This window comes from Engystomops pustulosus, chromosome 8, assembly GCF_040894005.1.
Source record: "Engystomops pustulosus chromosome 8, aEngPut4.maternal, whole genome shotgun sequence".
In the NCBI taxonomy this organism is placed as follows: Eukaryota; Metazoa; Chordata; class Amphibia; order Anura; family Leptodactylidae; genus Engystomops; species Engystomops pustulosus.
Genome location: NC_092418.1, coordinates 92,078,390 through 92,096,536, shown reverse-complemented (window position 1 = coordinate 92,096,536; position 18,147 = coordinate 92,078,390). Strand labels below are relative to the sequence as shown.

Genomic DNA, 18,147 nt, shown 5'->3' with positions numbered 1-18,147 from the left:
ACTACAAAGTGTTATTATTGTACAGGGCTAAAGGAGTCCGCCTCTTACTGACTGTGACTGTTCATAAAATAGTTTTAGGCCTCATTCACACGGCTGTTGGAGGATGTATATATATGTTGTATATACGTCCCCCATAGGCCGGCACATGGCGCCCTACGAAGCTGTATGGCACCATACCGTTCCATACCCGGGGAAAAAATAGGACATGTCCTATCTTTCCCCGGAATACGCCACCATACGCCATGTTTCTCTACATGGAGAGGGGCGGGGGCAGCGCTCACCCCCTCCTCCTCTCCTGGGCGGCGATATGTGCCCGCCGTGCTACGGTATGGCGGGCATACGTTCAAGTGAATTTAACCTTGTTTTGGGACCCCACTTTGTCTAAAACCGGCCCTGCATAAGCACCAGCTTTCAGTTATGACAATAAAGGTGTATAGTGCTATAGATCCATCAGATGCGCATATAACACTACATAGATTACATGGTTTTATTAGACCAGGCATCTGCAGCATATTTCATGATAATGGTTAACGTCACTGATGTTTTACTGTTTAGTCTCGGTGACAATAAACGTTTTGCCACTAGATCATCCACAACTTGTACAACAGACAATTAGTCCATCATTGACAAAGCAGTAAACCATCAGCAGAGAAGGTAGTTACTGTGGATTGCTAATTCTGCTCTGTGATAAAACTGTAGATAACTGGCATGTTGGTAACAAAGAGACTTGTAAAAGAATACCATATGAGTATTGCTGATGGAGATCAGGACTGTCCCTTTATATGTGGGTTTGAAGGAAACCTGTCATCATGGAGGTCATTTTTACAGTGATATATATACTGTATACAGGATAGGAGTAGTAGTACTGTGCAGTGCCCATATATAGGATAGTAGTAATGGTACTGTACAGTGCCCATATGTATACAGCATAGAAAAAATAGTACTGTGCCCATGTACAATGGTACATACACACAATGCTCATACATACATACATCACATAAAGGACTTTTAAGTTCCCATATATACAGGATAGGAGTGATAGTTCTTTGCAGAGCTGACAGATACAGGGTAGGAGTAATAGTCCTACGTAGAGCATATGTATGCAGTATACAGGATTAGAGTAAGGCTACATTCACACAACCATAGGGGGACATATATATGGCCACAAGTTTGCAGCAATGGGCGGACGGAGCAATATTGTGCAGCACATGTGCGGCACCGTACCGCTCCGTACACGGGGAAAAGACAGAACATGCCCATGTGACGGCGCTGTCTGCCATGCATCGCTTTGGAGAGAGCAGAGGTCACCCCTCCTCCTCTCCATCGCAGAAAACACATGCCCATCCGGCTTTATGTGAATTTAGCCTTATAGTAGTGTTTCCATTAATACAGACTTTGAGTAATCTTATTCTATAGTACTCATACACAGAGGACTGTGCAGTGTCCACACATATAAGATGGGAGTAATAGTACTGTGCACTGCTTATATAATAGTATAGGGGTAATAGTACTGTGCAGAGCCAAAATATACAGCAATGGGTGCATTAAGGCATCCCACGCAATTGCCTAGGGCCGGTTAGAGATTAGGAAGGTCCCTGTTGATGTCCTCTGGGCATTGATACTATGTCGAGTTTTGTCAGGAGTGGTCTCTGAGATTATTTAGACTGCTCCACTAATGGCTGATATTGAGGCAGAGAAGGGTCAACTCCAGGTGCTATCTAATGTGTATGGCCAACTTTATGGAATGGCCCTACAAACAATGGGTCAGATTTATCAAGCAGTCTGATAGTCAGAATATTTCTAGTTGCCCATGGAAACCAATCACAGCTCCCCTTTAAAATATTCATGAGCACTGGTAAAATGAAAGCTGAGCTGTGATTGGTTGCCATGGGCAACTGGAAATATTCTGACTTTCAGACTGATTGATAAATCTGCCCCAATATCTTTTTGCCAGCGAACCAGTCTGATATTATACTTATCACTGTGCCCTCTGTTACCCCATTAGATATATGTTGCTGTATACAGTACATGACACCTTTAGTGAACAATGTGCACTGGCAAACTGTGAAAGTCTCTGCATTTTATATGATCAGTGAGTGTTAAAATGTACATCCGTTATTCTGTCCACATATCTCGCTATATGTTGTGGAGCCAGATAGAGTCTGGAGAATGGACTGGCTGTATATTCGTCTTTCTAATGGCATGGCTCCAGTTTGCTGCTCATTGACAGCGCACCCTATGAATCATCAATCTGCCTTGACATTAAACATCTTTAAATTGCTCATTTGTTTCAGCTGATGCTAATCTCACAGGCACTTACTGTACATCAGAGCTGCTCCATTAAGTCTGAACAATGAAGAAAGCAGCTGATCTCAGGACCGGCGCTCCAATCCTTCCCAAATCTCTCACTTTATTCAGCAAAGGTGCAGCTGACGCAGATCTAATCGATACGTTCACACAATAGAGGTGACAATGGATTGATTGGTGGCACCCTGGTAGCTGGATACATTTACTGACCATATTGTGGGGTCACGTCAACAACTATCATTTTGTATGACATTTCCTTGCGTTCACGGATACAATTTGCACAATCCGTGACATTTCACCTCTGATACTACAGTAGTTGTCACTTCTCTCCTTTACCTTACATCAGGATTGAGTATTGCTTCCTGGTGAAAGCATTCACAATCCTACATTTAACCTACAAGGACTTAGCCCTCTTCTATTTTTTGCCATTTCATCCCCACCTTCCAAAATCCATAACCTTTATATTTTTTTTCCTTTCCATTTATTAGAGATAAAGTATTTTTGTGCTAAACAAATTGTACTCTCTAGTGGAAACCTTTAATATTTTGTATAATATAATGGGAAGCACCAATCAAATTCCAAATTATGTGAAATTAATAAAAAAATGTGACTGCGCCATTTTCTTACGGGTTTTGATTTTAGGGCAATTACTATGCAAGCCAAGTGACACATCCTTTTATTCTTCCTGGAGAAATCATGGAGATACCAAATTTGCATTATAGGGAAAGGGGATGATTTTAGTTTTTTAATTTGTTTTTTTTAATTCCCTTAATATGGAAAGCTTTAACATTGATTATAGCAGGTGATTTATATATGGTTTTGAGATTGAGATTTATAAAGTGTAAAAGCTAAGAAATGGTGGTCAGCTCACCTCCCGAGTGCAAGATACAAAGGAGGTCTCCAATTTTCAGGGAGCTATAGGCAGTTGAAAGAAAGTCACAACACTCTTGGCTTATACTTTATTATCTAAAAAGTCAGTAAAGCAGCATAGCACAGGTATTGTCTGATGCGTTTCTGACCCAACTGGTTTTTAGTCTATGAAGTCTATAGAGCCTTATCATTTGTAGACTGCCTGATACCCCAAATCAAAACGTGACTATTCGCTTCTCATTTTTCTGGATTTTGCAGCAGCATTTGTTACTGTGGATCACCAGCTCCTCCTCAGGATACTGCGCTCCATTGGCCCAAAGGACACCGCACTCTCTTGGTATTCTTCCTATCTCTCTGACCGCACTTTCAGTGCCTCCTTCTCTGGACCTCTCCTCTTCTTCATCTCACTGTCGGGGTTCCACAAGGCTCAGTCCTGGGTCCTCTTCTCTTTTCCCTCTACATTGCCCCCATTGGACAAATCATCAGCAGATTTGGTTTCCAGTACAGGCGGTCCCCTACTTAAGAACACCTGACTTACATACAACCCCTAGTTACAAACGGAATTTTGGATGTTGGTAATTTACTGTACTTTAGGCTTAGGCTACAATAAACAGCTTTAACAGTTATTAATCGTGCCTGTAATTAAGATTTACTGTTAATCCTGGTTCTTATGACAATCCAACATTTTTAAAATGCAATTGTCACAGAAACCAAAAAAATCTTGTATGTAACCCGGGGACTGCCTGTATGATCTTTATGCTGATGACAACCACTGTATCTTCACCATAATGATGATACTGGAAACCAAATCTGCTGATGATTTGCCCACATAATATCACACCTGCCTTACTTCAGAACACAAGTGACTGTCTCTCTGCTGTCTCTAACATCACGTCCTCTCTCTTTTTGAAACCGTATCTTTCTAAGACTAGCACCGAGGCAGCAGGCCACTGTCTTGGGGTCGTGCTAGAATCTGACCTCTCCTTTGTACTGTATATTCAATCTTGCTCGCTCTTGCCACATGCATCTCAGAAATGTCTCCAATTTCTTACAATTGAAACCTCTAAAATGCTAATTGTTCTTCTGATTCACTCTCGACTAGACTACTGCAACTCCCTACTAATCGGTCTTCCACTCACTTTACTCTCTCCTCTCCAATCTATTCTTAATGGAGCAGCCAGGCTTGTCTTTCAGACCAAATGCTACACGGATGCCTCCAGTCTGCGGCAGTCACTGCCCCGGGGACCCCCAGTCTGTGCCAATCACTGCACTGGTTGCCCGTCTCCTTCCGAATACAGTTTAAAATAACAACCCTCATCCATAAAGCTCTGAATAATGCTGCACCTTCCTACTTTTCCTATCTCATCTCAATCTATCGCCCAACCTGTGATCTTCGATCTGCCAGTGATGTTAGATTCATCTCCACCTTAGTTCGAACCTCTCGTGCACATCTCCAGGACTTCTCCCAAGCTGCATCTACTCTAAGGACATCCCTGGACTCTCAGATTAATACCCACCCTCCAAAGTTTCAAATGTACTCTTAAATCCTATCACACTCACCGAATGCATGAAATTTCAACTTTCTCTTTACTAATCTACCCTGTGTTCTCCTCCAGTCTGTTATCCAGCAAACACCAGATAGATGCCAAGCTACAGGCATCATAGACTGTAAGCTCTTGTGTCACCCCCTCATCCTCATACACTGTAAGCTCTTGTGTCACCCCCTCATCCTCATAGACTGAAAGCTCTTGTGTCACCCCCTCATCCTCATAGACTGTAAGCTCCTATGTCATCCCCTCATCCTCATAGTCTGTAAGCTCTTGCGTCACCCCCTCATCCTCATAGACTGTAAGCTCTAGTGTCACCCCCTCATCCTCATAGACTGTAAGCTCTTGTGCCACCCCCTCATCCTCATAGACTGTAAGTTCTTGTGTCACCCCCTCGTCCTCATAGACTGTAAGCTCTTGTGTCACCCCCTTATCCTCATAGACTGTAAGCTCTTGTGTCCCCCCTCATCCTCATAGACTGTAAGTTCTTGTGTCACCCCCTCATCCTCATAGACTGTAAGCTCTTGTGTCACCCCCTCATCCTCATAGACTGTAAGCTCTTGTGTCCCCCCTCATCCTCATAGACTGTAAGCTCTTGTGTCACCCCCTCATCCTCATAGAATGTAAGCTCTTGTGCCACCCCCTCATCCTCATAGACTGTAAGCTCTTGTGTCACCCCCTTATCCTCATAGACTGTAAACTCTTGTGTCACCCCCTCATCCTCATAGAATGTAAGCTCTTGTGCCACCCCCTCATCCTCATAGACTGTAAGCTCTTGTGTCACCCCCTCATCCTCATAGACTGTAAGCTCTTGTGTCACCCCCTCATCCTCATAGACTGTAAGCTCTTGTGTCCCCCCTCATCCTCATAGACGGTAAGCTCTTGTGTCCCCCCTCATCCTCATAGACGGTAAGCTCTTGTGTCCCCCCTCATCCTCATAGACGGTAAGCTCTTGTGTCCCCCCTCATCCTCATAGACTGTAAGCTCTTGTGTTTAAATGTAAAGACCCCTAAACATTTAAATCACCCCTTTCCCCTAGAACTGATATAAAAATAAACAGCAAAAATCATAAACATGTTAGGTATCGCTGTGTCCCAAAATGTCCGATCTATGAAAATATAATAACTTTTATTGCAAACCAAATTCCAAACAGAAAATATTTCCCAAATGTCCAATATGTCACTTTTTCAAGATTTTGCATCATATCTAAATAACATTGATGGTTATGTTATATAGAATTGTTCCCCCTAAATCCCTTCCTCATCCAATCCCTTCTTGGTTGAACTTGATGGACAAGTGTCTTTTTTCGACCGTATAAACCATGATACTATGATATAAAAAAATTACTTAAAGGGTTTTCCCACAAAAGAAAATTCTCACATTTCAATCCCCACAATAAAGATCATTTTAACCCTTACTTTACAATGTTACTCAGTTTTATTGCTGTTTTAGCTCCAATCAGTCCCTAGGCTGCTCAGTGCAAGGTGTGGGCGGGGCCTCTCTAAGCAGACACATTACTGTATTATCCATCTAGTTCTGTGGGGTGACAATGTGGTTACATTATCAGGGTACACGGTGTATATGCACTTTCATCTGGCTTCTGACACTGTACTAACACACTGATACATAGAAAGAGAGATGAGACAGATCATAGATGCATGAGATTACACAGAGGCTGACAGACTGTTACACTGTATGCTCTGCTATATCTCACAGATATGCGCCTGCCTCCCCCTTCCCCTGGATCACTTATCTCCTTGTAGCTCGTAGTTTGCAGCCTTTCTCTCTGGCCACCATGTGCTGACAGGATGTGATCAGTGAGAGTCTCTGAGCTCCGTGCAGGGGGCGTGGCTACAGACACACAGAAATCTCATCTGCACAATCTCACAAAGTAATACAAGATGGCATCCCGACCCTAAGTCAGAAGTGACAGGGTCGTGTCTAGGGGCAACTGAAATTGTGTACAGCAGGAGTAATAGAGACAGGTTGGAATTATATCTGTGAAATGCAGATTTTTTGTTAATAACAGTGAATTAGAGAAACTTGTCTTCGTGGGAATGCCCCTTTAAAAGTTTTTCGCCCCAGCAGATGGCGAAATTAAGATAATTTTTTTGTACAGAAGGTTTTACCTAATAAAAATTACAATACTGAAATCAAATCTGATATTTTTACCATAAGTGCGTTGGAAGAGGGGTAGTCTTATACGGCAAGTATATCCCAAAATCTATATTTTAACTGGGAAAGTTAGGGCTCGTCTTATAAGTCCAGTTGTCCTACATGGCGAAAAATACTGCGTTGGCAAATTTTAGAAGCCCTGAGATAAAAGAAAAAAAATGTAGACACTTCATATAATTTATCAAGGAGCCACAGCTTCCGTCCATAAATAAATATGCAATGACTGCTATTTCTTTGTAGACACCATCTCAGTGGATGGCACGGTGGCTTAGTGGTTAGCATTACAGCCTTGCAGCGCTGGGTCCAGGGTCAACACCTGCAAAAAGTTTGTATGTTCTCTCTGTGTTTGCATGGATTTCTTCCGGGTCCTCCGGTTTCCTCCCACACTCCAAAATTTAGGATTGATTAGATTGTGAGCCCCATTGGGGACAGGGACCACTATGTGCAATGTGTTATCTGTATGTGCTATATAAATAAAGGAATTATTATTATATTATGTGCCGAAGGTGATGCCTTGCTATACCTCCCTGTCCAAAGATTTCCACTGAATAAAGGAAGAATTTTTTGGCTGAGTGCCGCAATTTTTGTCTTTTTTTATCGCTCTGAATTATTATTATTATTTTTAGTATTAGAGCCCAATATTCTGGTTTCTAGCTGATGCTATTGTAAAAAATCATTTAGCTTTGATTTAGCTAAAAAACCCACAACTTTATTACTGTATGAGGACAGGTCCTATTTTATTTCTTCTTTCTATGAATATAAATATTCTACATTTTAAAATTTTCAGAGAAAAAAAATAACGTTCTAAAAAAAAGGCATTACATTCCCACCAATGAGTCTCCAGCACGTCATATAGAAATGTGACTATGTCAGTCATCCGTCAAGGTCAAGGTCATGACAGTCTGTGATAAGAATATTAGGAGAATAATATCATTCCGTTTATGATATAAAGACTTTGATGTCTCTGCATAATTTCACCACGGAATTAGAAAACATGCAAAGACATCAACAAGAAAAACCTCCGGGACAGGAAAAGGATGGTTTGCAAGCTAATGTTGTGGGTAAAAACACATTCACAAGGGCCCTAATTCCTGCTTTTTATCACCTCCTTTGATGTATGGCCGTGCACTAATGGAAAGTGCCTGCAAGAAGCAGCGCTATTCTGGATCAGGATGTTTCATCTCAGCTGCTGGCGGAGCGCACCATCAAGTATAAGTATAGAGATATGGCTACTGTCTATTTTATATTGCCTGCCAGTGAGTGCAGCCATGCAGTAAACGCCTCAAATGACTGTAATTTGTTGCCTCATTGTTATCAAGTACATCAATCTTCTCCTGCCTGGCACTTTCGTCATAGAGAGCGAAGGCTTCTAGAGACGCCACTGCCTTGTGTACTTTCTAATGCACGGCTGACAATATCCTCCTCCTTCCATTCTTGTATTTTTACCTTCCAATTGTAACAATGCATGGAATCCCCTCTGTCTGGAAATAATGATTGATATGTTATAATAATAATAATAATAATTCTTTATTTATATAGCGCACACAGATTACACAGAGCTTGTCACATCAGTCCCTGTCCCCATGGGGCTCACATTCTAAACAGTGTGGGAGGAAACCAGAGGACCCGGAGGAAAGCCACACAAACAGGGAGAGAACGTACAAACTGTTTGCAGATGTCGAACTGGGTGGGACTTTAACCCAGGACTCCAGCGCTGCAAGGCAGAAGTGCTACTCAATGAGCCCCCATGCTGCCATCCTATTTCTGTATCCAAAATTCTGCACTGGATAATGGTTAACACATCCTAATAGTGGCTGAAGTTTCATTTGAAGCAGATATTGCTTTTCAGAAAATAATTAATATTGTTTCAGTAATGAAAAGTTATACAATTTTCTGTTCTTTCTTTACTTTCTGTATCAATTCCTCAAGGTTTTCTAGATCTCTGCTTGCTGACATTCAGCAGGAAGCTATATTGTTTACTTTCTGTGGGAAGGACTTATATTCAGTGTGTAGAATTCTTGAAATATGTGACAATTGGCATCTTTTGAAGTGTACAGCCTTGCAGCGCTGGGGTCCTGGGTTCAAGTCCCAGGGTCAACATCTGCAAAGAGTTTGTATGTTATCTCCGTGTTTGCGTGGGTTTCCTCCGGGTCCTTCAGTTTCCTCCCAGACTCCAAAACATACTGGTAGGTTGATTAGATTGTGAGCCCCATGGGGACAGGGACTGATTTGGAAGCTCTGTGTAGTGCACTATATAAAAAAAGGAATTATTATTATTATTTCTGTGGATAATAACCAGTCTCTGGTCGTTATAACTCACTACTGTGATGCATTGTGTGCACTTGTGTGACATCACATGACCAGGGACAGAAAAAGAGCCGTGCACCTATGTGAAATCACATGACCAGGCATATAATAAACCGTGCATCTGTGTGACATCACATAACCAGGGATATAGTGAGCTGTGCACCACATGACCAGGGATACAATGAGCTATGCACCTGTGTGACATCACATGACCAGGGACCATTTTTTATCCACAGGAGGTGAATCATGAAATTGATCTAGTAGAACGTGAGGAATTCATACAGAAAGTATATAGGAAAAATGTATAATATTTTGTTACAAAAACAATATCAAATATATAAAATATATAAAACATAACATGTCTGATGTCACCACTAGAGGGCGTATTACATGTATGCATTATGTAATTAGGTAAAATGCCCCCACTAGTGGTCACTGTAGCATTTTAATTTTTTTAATTTGTGTTTAGGAAATGTGGTGCCAGGGGTCAGATTTTCTTATGTTCTTGAAGAGAGTTCAAACTTTAAGAGTTAGAAAATTATTTATCACAATGGCCTATGCCAGGTGTTAAATAGAGCATATTGTTAGATTGCCTAGTTTTAAGTTTAACAACATCTATTAGTTTTTATGCTTCGATTTTAACAAAAAATTTCCAAAATTGCTCTTCTGTGTTAAAGTATCTGAAACAGTTTATAAATGTGGTTTAAGGAATGTAGCACAGTTTTTGGTGCAGATAGCACCAGCATTTAGTCAACAATTTCTGGGAAAGCCTTCTGGGATTGGCCATCCCACTTGTTTCCTAATGACCTAAATGGATAGCCAGAATATATGGGATTATCACTGGTATTCAGCTTTCCCAGGGAAGGATGATATTGGGGCTCATTTACTAAGAGCCCGAATAGCTCATTATCGTCGGGTTTCCTGAAAATAACCCGTTTGCGCCGTTTTGCCCCGGGTTTTTGGCACACGCGATCGGATTGTGTTGCATCAGTGGTCGCTTTCATGCGATGGAAATTGGGGGACGTGGCCGGCGGATTCAGAAAAAACGCGGTATTTAAAAAAAACAAGTGTCGCTTGACACGCACTTACATGCACCAGGAAGAGTATGGTGAACTGCGGCGGACCTCGGCGCAGCAGCGACACCTAGTGGATATCGGGCGCACTATATAAGTGTGTAAAGAACACATTGCAGATGTTTCCATACATCTGCAATGTCTTCTTCACACATATATATTGTTCTTCACATAGTATTTTGTTCGCACCGTTCCGCGAGTATCTCCCGACAAGTAAGCAGATGTGCCGAACATCTGTAATCTATTCTTCACTGTGTTCTTTACTGTGTTTTTCACTTAAATGATCCTGTGTTCACTGTGTTCACTGTTTTTATTCTATTCTTCACTGTTCTTCACTGTGTTTTTTTAGTTAAATGCTCGATCTCGAGCAGGGGAATTATTCATGTCACCTAGCAACCCATCCATTTAAAACGCATTGCACTTGCAGTGCTTGCGAGTGCAATGCATTTTTGATGCGTCTCCATAGACTTGAATGGGGCGGGAAAAATGCGAGTGAAACGCAAAAGTAGAGCATGCTGCAATTTTGACGCGCCTCAAAACAAACGCAAGCACGCGCATGAAAAACAACACAAATGAGGAAAGGCCCATTGGAAACAATGGGACAGTGTGCAATGCAAGTTCTGCGCGTCAAAAGCACGCACAGAACTCGCGCGTGAAAAACACTAGTGTGGAAGGGGCCTAAGAGTAACGTGACAATATAATAGGAAGTGTATGTGTGTATCTTGATTCATTGTGGAACAGAATCTGAGATCCATATCAGCTCTAAGCCAGTTGTTCTGCCATACATAGGGGGAGATTTGTCAGAAGTGTCTGAGAGCAGAACTGTTCTAGATGCCCAAAGCAACCAATCAGAGCTCAGCTATAATTTCATGGGAAAATGAAAGCTGAGCTCTGATTGGTTTCCATGGGCATCTAGAACAGTTCTGCTCAGACAATTCTGATAAATCTCCCCCATAGCGTGGATCCCAAAGTTCAACAGATCCTCGAGAGTTTCTCCAGTGAGAATCAGGAATCTGCTGTTTGATCAGGTAATATCATCTACACACATACTCAGGGTTTTCCGATTTAATCTTCATATTTGTGAATAATAATCCTGAGGATTGTCAGTGGGCACTCTATTAATCTTAAGGGTAATACAGTAATTGTAAGTGTATAATTCCCTTTAAGTTATGAACTGAGCTGCGTCCCCGTAAACGAGATGTAACATATTGTAAATGAAATGATAATGTGTTTTCTGCTCGTTCCGCAGCTGTGCAACGGGGGATCTGTCACAGATCTTGTGAAAAGCATACTCAAGTGTGGGCGACGCCTGGATGAAGCCATCATTTCTTATATCCTATATGGAGCATTGCTGGTAAAAAAATAGATTTATTATTTCATTATTTTACACCGTTATATATAATTTATTAAAAATATATTTCTAAATACTTCAAATAATTGTTAATGATAAAAACCACACTAGTGATTTATTCCAAACAGCACCACAACTGTGTACAGGTTGTGAGCGGTACTGCACGCGGCTCTGTTTACTCTAATAGCTCATGGTCAGAGAGAAAACATCCATACTTGTAGGCAATTCCAAGAAATGATGTGGGTTGGAATCCAATTTACCCCAATTTCTTTATTGTATGGTTCTGATTTAATAGAGAACCAAGTGTAAGTGTTAATATGAGAATGATGGGAATAAGTAGAGTGAACTTTGTGCACTAGGGTCTTTTCACTTCCTACTAAGCGCACTGCTGTACATTTTACAGTGGCTGTGCTTGGTATTGCAGCTCAGACCCATTCACCTGAATGAGCCTGAATACCACATTAATGAGGTATAATACAAGTTATAAATACAAATAATAAGTTAAATATAAATAGTTATGAATATAAATAGGGAGGTAAATACAAGTTATATTATCCTGTGGATGGGAGGATTATAATCTGCTAACCATTGGGACCACTCGTCATGAGTATGGGGTCCAGTTGTAATTGATGTGTGTGCGCAGCAATTTCTGACACTCCCATACTACTAAATGGCTGCAGTTATTTTGAATGGGACCCCCATTTCTGTAATCAGCGGTCCATCCTTTTAAAGGAAATCTACCATCAAAACCAAACCAAACATAAACCAGGAACACTTTCTCATAGATCCAGGCAGTGTGACTGTGGTAATCTTTTTATATATGTTATCCATGATCTCCTTCATTCTAAAACCAACTTTTAAAATGAGGCTAATGACCATGAAGGGTTCCTGGCAGCGTTACTTGGGACCCTCCGTGCTGTAGGTTCACAAGCTGTTACACTGTGCATGAGCAATTCCCTACTCCCACTCTGTGCTAAAACTTTTTGCTGCGGTGAGTTTACATCAGACGGAGGGAGGGGGTAAGTGCAGTGGGAGCAGGGGGAAGGGGAGACAGTGTGACAGTCTGGGAAGCTAAAGAACTGAGCCCTTCTGGCTTATTAGAATAATTTTAAAAGTTGATTCTAGAAGAAAGCAGACCATAGATAATAAATATAAGATGATTACCACAGTCACGGTGCCTGGATCTATGAGTAAGTGTCCCTGGTTTTCATGCTGGATTTTGATGGTAGATTTTCTGTGATGCTTCAGGTTTCTACCCAGTGTTCAGGTATGTAAAAAGTCACCACAGCCTCTTATTTCTAAGAATTTTAAACTGGACATAGAGTATGACATGCTGGGATTTGTAGTTGCATAACTGGGGAGCCACAGGTTAGTAGAACGGCATCCATCACCAGCCAGCTTCCATCCACGTCATCCTATTACTCATCTTTTGCTGTTTGGTACCCGGATAGTAGTGACTTGTAAGACACCTGCTGGGATCTTAGTGAAGGAGGATGGAGCAGCTGTTGTTCTGGACAGCTGTTCCTGCAGCCCCATTGCAGAGATATCATTAAGATCCTAATAGCAGAGTCATTATTTTTAAGCAGGGGAGTAATTCTTTTCTGTTTTGTTATGCAGGGTCTCCAGCATTTGCACAATAATAGAATCATCCATCGTGACGTGAAAGGGAACAATATCCTTCTGACAACAGAAGGGGGAGTCAAGCTGGTTGACTTTGGTAATCATTGCTTGCCATGTACTCGTCCTGTGTAGTTTATCCCATCTCCTCAATTTGCAGGGTGCGTGGAGCTTGGAGACACGCCACAGGTTTTAGTGATAACGTTCAGCAGGAACCCTCGGATACTTTGGCTTAAACAGATGGATCTCCCTCTGAGTTGCTGTCACATAATCTGTTTTGGGTGGCTGGAAACAGTCTAGTTTTGAGCTCCGGCATTTTATTTAGCAAGTCTTTGGCAATCTGCTTGTGTCTATTCCTGTGCCGCTTCGCTCTCATTTAAATTCAATATTCCATCTTTTGCATATGAAAAGAAATTGCTCATTCCTCACAAATGGTGTTAATAGCCTGAAGCTCATCTATTCCCTTTTGAGCAGAAGGTAAAGTGGTCCCTATGGGTGTGAGGAGCAGCCGATCTATATCAGTTGTGATTATTGCAGTTGATGTAAGGCTGATTGAAAGCAAAGCGCAAACAAAGGGATGAAATAGAGAGCAAAACGGAAGACAAGAGCAGAAGAAGAGGCACATTTACATATATTATTTAATGCAGAATGGCAGAGGGGAACGTGGCAATCCTTCTCCGCTTCGGTTACTTCCAGTATCGGGACCGCTGCTAATTCTTCATTATGGAAAATCAACAGCGGATTTGTAAAAATATGCCCCACAAAATGTGGTGGAATTCCATTCCCGTATCCAAGCCATTGTGAAAACTGCAGCAAAAATTGGCATGTGGCTTGTGGATGAGATGAGCCACCATTGTAGAAATTCACTGTGGTTAACGATATTGTGCAACCTTACATAAGGGTTGACACCATTTCAAAATTTACATATGAACATATAGGTTTATCTTTGTATATGTCTGTCCTGTATTTACTGCTCATTCAGGGTAGCAGGTATCATCTAGCTGTGCCTAGAACACAGTCACCAAAAATCTAGCCCTGCTGACACCAATATTATTGTTTGATAACCTTGAGAAATGGCCCTCCCAAAGATGTTTTACTGACTCCCTATAGCAAATCCCAATATGTCTCACACCTGTCACCTGCTAAGCTGCACCCCGCTGGGAAGTGAATGGCTTTGTGTATATAAATACCTCCTGACCTGTGTTTCTCCCCATGATCAGATTGCTTTGTGGTTACCGTCCGATACCGTCTTTATAGTGTTTTGTAACACTGTGAACGGGTCTATGTGTTCTACCCAATGACATGTAGCACAAATGTATCAAATGACATGTATCCTATGTATCACATGGAATAGAAATACAGGCAGTCCCCAGGCTACATACAAGATAGGTTCTGCAGGTTTGTTCTTAAGTCGTATTTGTATGTAAGTCGGAACTGTATACTTTATAATTGTAACCCCAGCCAAAAAAGTTTTGGTCTATGTGACAATTGGATTTTAAAACCTTTGGATTGTCATAAGAACCAGGATTAACAGTAAATCTTAATTGTACACCTTTCATAGCTCTTACAGCTGATCATTGTAGCCTTGGATTAAAATACAGTAAATTACCAACATCCAGAGCTTCGTTTTTAAAAATGTTGGATTGTGATAAGAACCAGGATTAACAATAAAGCTTCATTGCAGACACCTGTGATAACTGTTATAGCTGATTATTGTAACCTGGGGCTAAAGTACAGTAAATTAACAACATTAGGAGGTCCGTTTGTAACTAGGGGTTGTCTGTAAGTTGGTGTTTCTAAGTAGGGGATCGCCTTTATAAGGGATAAGGAGTTATGTCTCTTCCCAAAGCTGTTGTCCAAGGCTAAGGTCACTTTTTTTTGGGTAGCCATTACAAACTCATTGCTGGAAAACTCGTTGAAATATACAAGAGCTACAGCACGACTTCCGGGCAGCAATGTGTAGTGTAAAGTGATCTGTGTAATGGGTTTGCAGTACAACAGTAACAAACTACAGGAGGGCACCACAGATTCTTACAGAGGAGCCATAGCTAAAACCACCCGATTCCAAGACATTTCTGCTCCATTTCCCTGGTTAGAGTATAGGCGGTCCCCTACTTAAGAACACCCAACTTACAGACGACCCCTAGTTACAAACGGACCTCTGGTAATTGGTAATTTACTGTACTGTTGCCTTAGGCTACAATAAACAGCTGTAACAGTTATCACTGGTATCTGTAATGAAGCTTTATTGTTAATCCTGGTTCTTATAACAATACAACATTTTTAAAATCCAATTGTCACAGAGACCAAAAAAAAATTGTCTGCAGTTACAATTATGAAATATACAGTTCCGACTTACATACAAATTCAACTTAAGAACAAACCTACAGAATCTATCCTGTATGTAACCCGTAATAATAATGATAATCATATACCATATAGAGTCTAGTCAATGTCTGTTTATTACAGGAGTGTCCGCACAACTGACCAGTGCTCGTCTGCGCAGGAACACGTCTGTGGGTACACCATTCTGGATGGCACCAGAGGTACGTTGTTTCATATGCCAATGATCTGTGTTCCCAGATAAACTACATTGATGGATATATGTATTATGTATTTAATGTATTTATAATCCATTGTCACTTTTCCAAAAATTGGGCTTCAGTCTTAAATGTTTACCTAAGGTATTGCAGCTCAGCTCCTCTGAAATCGCTTTCACACAATGCGTTTTTTGAATGCGTTTTCGACGCATGCGTCTTCGAGGCTTCCGCCTTGATCACCTGCTAAGGTTACATTGCGTTACCACTGCATCTGCTAAAATGCAATGTAACCTCAGCATGTGATCAAGGCTGAAGCCTTTGGAAAAAACGCAACACAATGCATCGTGTGAAAGCACCCAAGTCTGAGCTGCAATTGCACATACATCCCATGGACACATGTGCTGCTGTCTATGGAAGAAAACAAACATGTTTTTCTAATTATGTACAAACCATTTAAAGAGATACTGATTTTACCCCAATTAAACTACCCCCCTCAGGTAAGTTATGAAATTCCCTTTCTAGAATTCTCTCTTTTATATAAAAGCTTATTTGTTTACCTAAATAAAAATCTTCTCCAAAGCTTTATGAGTAGAGAAGAGTCATATTTTGTCTGATAGGAGTCACATTTGCTGGAGGCTGGAGGAGGAGTGTCAAATGCCCCTATATTTGGTTGTATAGTACCTAGAAACTTATTTCTGGGGTCTTATTAAAGATAATAATCTCATCTCATCAGATTGCATCAGGCTTGTGGTTCTGGGAGTTACAAAAACAGAAATACAGGTAGTTTATTACATAGTTGGAAATGTGAGCAGATAAAGATCCAGTTCTTGCTTACTTTTTTTAGCTCCCTGTATCTATGATTCTGTGGATCGCAGAGCCACAAGCCTGAGCTCAGGCGATACATGACTCTTCTTAGCTCATTTTCTTTCGACTTTGGTCGAGATTTTTTTTTTAATACGAAACTGGCGAGATGCTAGAGAGGACATTTCTTACCCAACCTAAGGTGGCTGGTAGTTTAATGGTGTAAAACCCTGTGACAGGATCCCTTTACAGTGAATTTTCTATTACTGCGTACCTCTCCCATATATAGTACGGTAATTGGCAGCCTTCTAGGTAAACAGGACTCTCACTCTCTCTGCCAGGATTAAAGGGGTTGTCTACTTTCAGCACAAAATTGATATTGTTTGTGTAATGAAAAGTTATACAATTTTCCAATATATTTTTTGTATCGATGTCTCACAGTTTTCTAGGTCTCTGCTTGCTTTCAGTGTACGGAAAGCTTCACAATTTTTTTTCTGGTGGACAAAATTCTTTTGTTTATTGTCATGTGATGTCACACAGGTGCACAACTCGTTAGTATCACAGAGAATAATCAAAGCTGTGTGTTATAACGAGTCGTGTGCTTGTGTGACATCACATGACCAGGGATATAACGAGCTGTGCGCTTGTGTGACATCACTTGACCAGGGATATAACGAGCTGTGCACCTGTGTGACATCACATGACCAGGGACAGATTTCTGTCAACTAGAAGTAAATTGTGAAGCTTCCCATAGAATGACAGCAAGCAGAGATCTAGAAAACAATGAGGAATTGATGCAGAAAGTATATTGGTATATTGATACAGAAAGTAAATTGTGTAACATTACACAAATTGTGTTAATTACACAAACAATATCAATTATTCGCTGAAAGTGGACAGCCTGCAAGGTTCACTTTTCAATAAAATATTCCTAATTTTGGAGATAATTATTTTCCTCACCAAGTCATATTGTTTAAATATCTATGTGCTATACACAAAACACAGAAAAAAAGATATGCGGACCAACAAGCCAATTACAATTGTGGATATGTGCTAGTTTATAGTACATAACTGCTGAAATATGCAGGTAATGATTAGTGCCATCTAGAGGCAGATCATATATATATATATAGTATATATATTATACGTATATAGTATATATATTATACGTATATACTATATATATAAAAAATATATTTATGTACAAATAATTTCACATGCTTTGTGCATTGCTGCGTAATCTGTGTGCGCTATATAAAGAATTATTAAATAATTTATATATTTTTTATTATTATAAGTTTTTACTGGGTATAACCAATTGTTGTTTCTAAGATACATTGATAGGAAACATTAATAAGGAATAATAGGGAATTAAGTGCAAAGTTTTTCTCAATCTTTGCTAAAATTCCTTTTTCTTATTCTCTGTATAAATGAACCCATTTAGGTTCTGCCCTATTTCCCTTTAAAATCCCTTTGGAGTTTTCCTTTAACACCGCGTGTGCTTAGTGCATGGGATAAAGTTGCTGGTGGATAATTGTAGACACTGCCGAGATCTCTCC

General features: G+C 40.6%; 1 protein-coding gene across 1 annotated transcript in view; it reads left to right on the top strand.

Annotated features, from left to right (window-relative positions):
* MYO3B (myosin IIIB) overlaps positions 1-18,147 on the top strand; it is a 250,467-nt gene that overhangs the window by 10,646 nt on the left and 221,674 nt on the right. Inside the window, exons 4-6 of the mRNA XM_072121763.1 lie at positions 11,529-11,633; positions 13,248-13,347; positions 15,717-15,793. Of these exons, the coding sequence (XP_071977864.1) occupies positions 11,529-11,633; positions 13,248-13,347; positions 15,717-15,793 (282 nt within the window). The remainder of the gene's footprint in view (positions 1-11,528; positions 11,634-13,247; positions 13,348-15,716; positions 15,794-18,147) is intronic.